This window comes from Ischnura elegans, chromosome 1 (genome assembly GCF_921293095.1).
Source record: "Ischnura elegans chromosome 1, ioIscEleg1.1, whole genome shotgun sequence".
Taxonomy (NCBI): Eukaryota; Metazoa; Arthropoda; class Insecta; order Odonata; family Coenagrionidae; genus Ischnura; species Ischnura elegans.
The window spans coordinates 146,219,805-146,228,018 of NC_060246.1; the positions used below are offsets into that span (position 1 = coordinate 146,219,805).

At 36.4% G+C, this 8,214-nt stretch overlaps 1 protein-coding gene across 1 annotated transcript in view; it reads left to right on the top strand.

Moving 5' to 3' along the window:
* Nucleotides 1-7,989, top strand: part of LOC124171809 (signal recognition particle subunit SRP68) — a 30,145-nt gene extending 22,156 nt beyond the window's left edge. Inside the window, exons 9-11 of the mRNA XM_046551151.1 lie at nt 2,817-2,980; nt 4,101-4,434; nt 7,583-7,989. Of these exons, the coding sequence (XP_046407107.1) occupies nt 2,817-2,980; nt 4,101-4,434; nt 7,583-7,834 (750 nt within the window). The 3' untranslated portion in view covers nt 7,835-7,989. The remainder of the gene's footprint in view (nt 1-2,816; nt 2,981-4,100; nt 4,435-7,582) is intronic.
* Nucleotides 7,990-8,214: the final 225 nt, after the last annotated feature.

Below are 8,214 nucleotides of genomic sequence, written 5' to 3' on the forward strand. Positions count from 1 at the left end.
TTCATAAACCTCAACCAAGCAAATGTTTATCTGACTGGCATATCTCTGTTAGCGAAATGAAAATAACTTGTAGAAACATTGAGATAATCAGATCTCTGCTTTGAATACATTAATTCTACGAAAGAGCAAATGCGTTGATAAAAAGTGCGTTATTTTAAAGAAATTAAGATCAGATTACTGCTTAGGCTGGACCAAAATGTAACTTCAGTTATTTGTGCTTACGTTTCAAACCTTAAATAGCCCAGAAGAAGAACCCAGCTCAGTAGTGACAATTAAATAATGAATTATGGATATTCATCCAGTCACCACGGGCCATAACTGTATTTGAAAAATTATTTTTCGCGAGTCAGTAGGTTAAATAATAAAAGAATAGAAAATAGTTAAATAGATAAATTAAATTATGATCTGTATTTGAAATGATAATAATACAAATACCGATAGTTATCTACGTACCGGCACTTTTACTTCCGTAAACCTTCGAATCGTGCTAACAAACTTTTGGCCAATTACCTACTGTAAACAATCTTACTTAATTCACTTATGTTAGACCTAATTTCCGATGAGGTTTCCCGTCGATTGCTCTTTGTTATGAATGAGGCAACACAGCAAAAAAGCTCCAGTTCAACATTAAAACTTCTTCCCGAGGCATGTAGGTATAGTCCAAAATAATCAGCACGGTCAATCATTGAAGCATCCACCTTCGGGATATTATTTGAAGAAACCTTCACGGAACCTGATTCCATGATAAGCACTTAAACGTATTTCCCTTTACACAGATCATATCCACCAACTTTTTCCAATGCACACGTAGTTTATTGTATCATAAACATGATCATAACACGATAAACACCTTGCACGCTGATGAGATAGAACAGAATGATGTCTCAAACGGAGGAGCCAATAGATGAGCGTTTTCGTCTGCTCAATATCGTTGCGAAAACAATGCATATTACATATTAATTATTAAACAAACTAAGCAAAAATTAATGCTGTTAATCGAAAGTAATGATATTTACGATACACTTTATCGAATAAACTGCATTTCAATTGTATTCCTCCCGGGTGCACATACTCTATTGAATGACATGCATGAGGTTCAAAAAAGAATGAACGCATAGTAGAACGTAGCATGAGCACATTCAAACAAGACGAGACGGACTGGAAACTTCTGGCAGTGCAAACTGCATGCATCACACAGCTCGTCCACCTTCTATTTGAAGGCAACAACGTCACATGCAATATCAGACGTGTTCATCCCTTGATCCTTCGTTGATTTATAGGCAGAGGGAGCACACTCCTTCCCATCTATCTCTCCTATAAAGTGTAAACGTTCACATTAAAATTCTTCTTGTATGCTATAGATGTGCAGTTTAATTTTAAATTAAATTAAATAATAAAATTTATAAAATTTGCAAGCGATCTTTGATTATAAGCCTTTCCGATTTCTTCTATTTGCCGTTTAGTCCAACAATGAAAACACACATGTGAATTTTTAAACTGCAGGTTTTAACACCAAATAATTTTCAATTGCAATAGTACTTGTAATAGCATCTGGAGATGATTTTAGAAAAATCAGGCCCTTCGCATAATGGAAATTACTCAGCAATAGAGATGTTGACTATTAACCTGCTATTATCTTTCAAAACTAAGTTTGCCTCTAATTTTGACATGTGAATACTATTTATGGTATAAATGCCACTGGATGCCAACTCAAGGCAGCAAATTTAGCACACCCTCAAGAGGGTTAGCGAAATACCCCACAGGATTAGCAGCAGGAGAAAGCTCTTGATTAATGTTTAAAGATTATTCTTAAGTAAACCAATTGTAAAGTAAGAATAATGTTATCTACAGTCTCTAAATGTCTTCCACAAATTGCGACTGTGCAATTATTGCCATGGCCTTAGATGCGGTTGAGTACAGTTCAAGGGAACTGGAGATTTTGTTGCACTTGGGCATGTTTATGCTATTACTAGGCAAAGTTAAACTGTAAAGGAAGGGAATAATTGAAGTGAAGGCAGCAGCGGATGTGGAGATGAAGAAAGTAGAGATTGCATGAGTGACAGCCAGGCCCTCACCTATGTTTACAGTTTGCCATAAGCCCTTGTTTCTAGAACCTCTGTTACACGATAGTGTGATTGCATGCCAGTTACATTCACGAAAGCTCTGTATTCCCGTTTTTCAAGCATCATCTCGCGTGATCATGCTCAGTGATCTTGGATCCACACTCCGCAGCAGTGCATCCTGAGCAACTTGTGTGAGCGGCAACTCCATGATGTGGTGCTTGACAGTGAAGTTTATCATGTTGCACAGTGGTTTTGAAGCATTTGTGCAAACCTCTTTTTCTGAATCCGTTTTCATGCCGCCATGCATTATGCAGCCACGGATGAGTGGTGTTGTAAGGAACATTAAGAAAATGAGTACCATTATCGCCGCTGAAAAGATAGCAGTCGGGTGAAGAAAGCTCTCAAGGAGTTTGGGAAGCAATCTAAAATAACAGACTATGAGAATGAATAATAATACATTTTTTTACTTACACAATTAATGAACATCACAAGACATTAAAGGAAAGTTTGGATTATCCGTGATCTGTGATTATTCATGCTGCCTCTCCCCATCATTAGCCTGGATAATCGGGAGGTTGCTATATTTCATATTGCATAAAAGTTATTTTGATATCTTTCAAGCAAAAGTCAGTTATTCTGGGTCAAATTTCTCAGTATTTATGCAGGATTCAAAATTATGTATCCATTTGGTTATCCTGACATAAAATGTAGAAGTACATGTAAATGATTTTATATCTGCTGTTATTTTCCTAGGTTGGTGCTATTGATGGTAAGCGTACTCGACCTCAGGATTTGACAAGGCTTTATGAGATAATTCTTCAGAATTTAGGAGAACTTCAGTCCTTACCAGGTTTGGAAGAAGATTTCCAGTATCAGCAAAATATTGAAGCAAAAATAATTGCATTTAAAGCATTTAGGTAAGTTAAATGTTATCTTACATTGCCACCACCAGGAGGCCTATTATAGATATTATATCCATGATTTTATTTGAAGAAAGTTGTTATTATACCTACTGTCTTAAAACACTGCCTTTGAACGATGCATGTACTCAAATGGGCTCTCTGTGTTACAAAAAGTCGATTAAAAAAGACCGAAATTCAAGGCAATTTCAATACTTTGGGAATAAATTTGAGCATATATTCCCCCTATCATCAGCTGCCTTAAGCAGTCACTCAAGTCACTTTTACATAAATGCTGACCCTCTTTTACTCTCAAATACTTTGACAATGTTAGGGGGAATATATTTGGAAGCATATGCTTCTTAATTTCTTTGGTAATTTTAGTTTCCACCATCACTTTTTGTGGGAAAGTACTTTTGTCTCATATGCTCTCCTCATAGTTCAACAAGAATACTACAAACATACATTATAACCAACCATTATTGTTAATACTTTGTTACTAATTGTTGTATTGTCAAGTTTTTTCTTGTGTTCATGAAAAAAATTATCACTTCTCCCTGGGGACTGAGATCAATGTTCGAAATCTCAAAAACTCTTTATTTTTGAAAGTTCATATTTTCAAATTTACTGTAAATTTTGGCTTTTAGTGAGGGCCAACAGTTTTATTTCATACTGTGGAAACTTAGTGTTGTCCTGCTATGTAAAATCGTGAATTTAGTGCATGCTAGTCAGAATGATGGGTCTAAAAAATAAACGAATTTTCTTACTGCTGAGAATATAAAATGAAACAATAAAATTTATAAAACTCAATGAACTTTTTAGTAGGTAAATAAAAATGTGAAGGATATGCAGTAAATGTTCCATGCATCAATGTCTTTGTTTTCCTTGTACATGAAAATATGGTATTTTTGGTTATTGAAACTGGGTGAGGTAAAAATTAATCTGAATTATCTTCTGCACTTGAGTTTGCACTATTTCTTTTAGAATTTAATTATTGGTTTTTAGTATATATTTTTGTGCATTATACATTCAGGCATCAATGTGCATCATTTACTATCCATGTTAGCTATCTGCTTTTATATTGTATCCTAATAGTATTTCATTAATGGCTATTAAGTGTAAATTTTTTCTTTTGTAGGTGCTATTACATAGCTCTCAGTTTGGCCGGAATCAGAAAATGGAAAGAATCCTGGTGCCTCTACCAGAGGTCTCAAGAGTATGTGGAGAAAGCCATTGTTCTGGGAAAAAAATTAGGTTGGGAAGATAAAAAGCAGGATAAATCAGCTGCTTTGAATTCCTTCGAAGTCATTGGTGGTGGTAGTCTTGTGGAAGAACTTCGCAACTTACTCTCAGACATTGAAGGCCATAAATTTGCTGCCCATGCATACAGTGTACTTGCTGGTGATGAAGATGGAAGTCCAGGATCTGTTTCTTCTACATCCAAAAGTGCAACCACACAAAAAACTCGCAAGGTAAGATATAAATTATAATTAATAAAAAGGTGATAAATTGACTACTGATCGGTTTGGTGACAAATAAAGACCCATGCCTCGCTTAGTGCAATTTTGATTAGCGTAATTTCAATGTAGCAAAAATTCACTCCTCGGGGAACTTCCCAACGGTGCTTTGCGTAATCAAATAACCTTAAAATTCTCTTGATTAAACATGGACTTGCACTACGCACACACGATATTACTCTCATTTTACGCATATTAATAGTATTTATTGCCTCAAATCTTATTCTTTGTTTATATATTCGTCGAAATTCATTGTCGCTCATTGGCCAAAAACATTCTTGTCATGCGGTCAGAGTAGCCGACCTACAGAAGTAATTTATGTCATCTCCTTTACTGAATGATGATAGTTAATTCAGATCATTAAGTTTGGAGTTAGTGAAAAGGCACTTTTTGAAAGCGATACGGTTTGAGATGTCATTTTGCTGTCATAGGTTATCAGGCGAACTGACCTCCACGTAAAGGGTCCACCCTGAAGCATTCAAGGTCATAGGTATTAACGGGAGAAAAATGGAGCAGTGGCAGAGTTGCATATGAATAGAATCAACACTGGCAACAAGTTAAAGGGTCCTATACATTCTCAAACACATTGGCTTCATTCCTTCCCTGCAGCCGTAGGCCCTCTGCATCTCAGGAATACAGTGTAACAGTTCCTTCAGCAGTAAAAGGTGATTGTGATGAAGCCTGAAAACCACGTGAACTATGGCAAAAAGTAGTTATGTGGATCGATAAATAAAGAAGTTATCAAGAAAAAGATTAAACCTAGAAGAGAAATTGAAAGTGATCAATTGCTTGAAAATGGAGAGCTTCAAAGCGATATTGCCTGTAAGTTTAAGCTCACGACGTCGAAGGTCCACACCATTATTCTGAATAAATACGAGGTGAAAACATCAGTGACATCAGCCACAACAGTGTTTTAGTGCAGTGATATCAGGTGAATCTGCAAGTGCTGATAGCACAGTGGTCGCTACATTTTCCTATGAATTCTAAGCTGTGATTGAGAGTGGCTCCTTTCCCCTCAACTAGTTATTAATTTTGACGAGAGAGGATTGTGCTGGAAGAGAATGCAATATCGTTCATTCATTTTTAGGGAAGAAAACCCTGGGTCAGGTTTCAAGGTATTTAAAGTCTGTTTCTCATAGCTGCTTGTCCCACGGAGGACTTGAAATTAAAGCCAATTATGATTTATCATTCACAAACTCCGCGAGCAATGAAGTGGTATTCAGAGTAGCATTTACCTGTCATTTGGATGAGCAGCTAAAGGTTGGCACATGAATTGTTTTTAGACTGGTTTGAAAATTCGTAAACTGCCAGCAATGCATTTCAAACGGCTGAGATAGCATGCATTTTTTCCTAGATGTTTGCCCACCCGCACGAATGGGAGGGAATTTCAAAAGCACAAACGAGAAAAAAACGTTTTTGAATGCATGCCTACTATCTTTAAATATATTTTAAACGATACATGTTTATATAAATAAGGGTTTCTAAGGGTATTATTAGGAATATATGTGGTTTATAGGAAATTTGATACTCAACAACTATGCTGCCGGGAAAGCATCCCTATCTTCCCCATGTTAAAATGCTCTCATATAATGCAAATTCGATTAGTGCTAAGACCCCAAGGAATGCATCTCTTGTGCTAAGCGAGGTTTGGGTGTATAGTTATTTAATGTTTGTGATGATATATTTGACAATGTTCTACATTTTCAGCGAATATGAAGTACAAAAATACTTAATTGAACAATATTAACTGAGAATTTCAGAGAACAAAGAACTTCCTTTTTTTAAATCGTCCATTCTTTGTTCCTCTTGGCAGACAACTTAACGTTCACCTCAACCCTATCCAAATAACATGGAATTAATACAACACAGTTAACTGCAATACACTTTACATGCTCTGCAATTTTATTAAAGAGACAAAAGGGGGGGAAGACAAGTGATTAGGAGGGGTGTATGGTAGTGGCTTGCAACTGTGCCCTCATTCACAAAGGGAGAGTATGACGGGAGACAATAATCTTCTAGCTTATAATTTGTTGTGTTGCCAACTGTGTGTGTTAGTGGCAGTGAATAATACTTCTCATGGGAATCAACTTCTTTTGATTGAGTTTATGAACCAACTTTCCCTCCTTGGTTGCTCGTTATTTCATTCGATCTCCTTCTCTCCATCCTCAAGTAAATTTCTTTTATCACCTCCTGCCTCCCCTCCTCATCTGCCCACAGTTGCAGGGAAAAATTTATTTTCTGCCACCTTTTAATTTTCTGGTCCTTTGTAATTTTGTAGTCTCATTTCCGACAGATGGCACCTTTTAATTTATATTTCAGAGAGGGCAAAGAAGTGTAGGTAGGGGGAGAAATGGGGGGGGGGGGGAAACACTTACATGTTCTCCTATGGTTGGGGACTGCTGTTTTGTTCAAATTGAGGTTCAGAACTCTGGGCAATGAGTTGGACCACCCTGGCTGGGGTCAAAAATAGGGTGGGAGTTGGGAATATACTACATCACTCACTCGCCCATTCATGTCAGGTCATCCACATACAGGCTTTACAACATTTCCTCATAATGCAAGCAAAATGAATGGATAAGGCTCTCCTTAGCCCTTGTAACTCATATCCGACCTGATCCTGTAAAACCATCTAAATGGGACCAGTTACATATGACTGTATTGGAACTGATTTAAAACTCTTTAATGATCTCTGCCTGCTTATGAGTGTAACTGATTATAGGTTTTTAGTCAATAACCTGAAATATCATTTCCATGAAGACCTGAGTACTTTGATTGAATACAAGTTAGGTGCCAATGAATGATTACATTTTAATAAGTGTGTGGTGGCATGTGGGTTTTCTGCACATTTTTTCTGTTTTTGAAGTTAGGCTCTGATCCTCAAAAATTTACAGGCTGCTAAGTTTTACAAAAAAAGAAAATAAATATGCTCTTGCTTTTTACTTCATTCTTCTAATGAAATGTGTATGAATTAAGAACTTCTTCCAATTAAGGTTACACAATATGAATGCTAATACCTATGTAGTTGTTTTTAAAATGATTGTCAGCTTCTTATGTCAAGATTTTTATTTGATGTCTCAGGAGTACACTATTAAATTTTTTACAGCCCCTTATTGAAAGGCTCCATGAATACGTTGATGATCCAGCTTTGGCCACTGCATCTGATTCTCTCATTCACCTACCTCCTGATTTTAGACCTGTTCCTTGCAAGCCCTTATTTTTTGATCTGGCATTGAACTTTGTTGAGTTTCCTGAGTTGGATGACAAATTGGAAACTAAGAAACAAGCTGCTTCTGCAGGTTTGACTGGTTTTGTTAAGGGATTGTGGGGATGGGGTGGTGGCAGTAGCAATAAATGAAGTGTTCATTCTGGAAAAAGATATGAAAGTAATAATATAATTTTTTCACTGTAAGAGACAGTATGTATTTTTGTCTCAAGGTATCTAAAGCATTTTGTCAAAGTAACTCCAAATGAAAATGTTATTGGATCATTAAAGGAACTGTTTTAATTGTACCATGAATTATTTCTCCACTCCATAGTATTTCTCCTCTTCATTGCATAGGTATTTTGGGGTATGCAGAGGTTCTCAAGAGTGGGGTAAAGTGGATCATTTTTATCAATTTTTCAAGTATGAGTTAACATTTAAGTACCCCTTTGGTATATATGATTTTACACTTTCCCGGCGAACAACTTTAGAAAAATCTTCTTGGGATACCCCTTTGGTATTCCAAGTGTAAT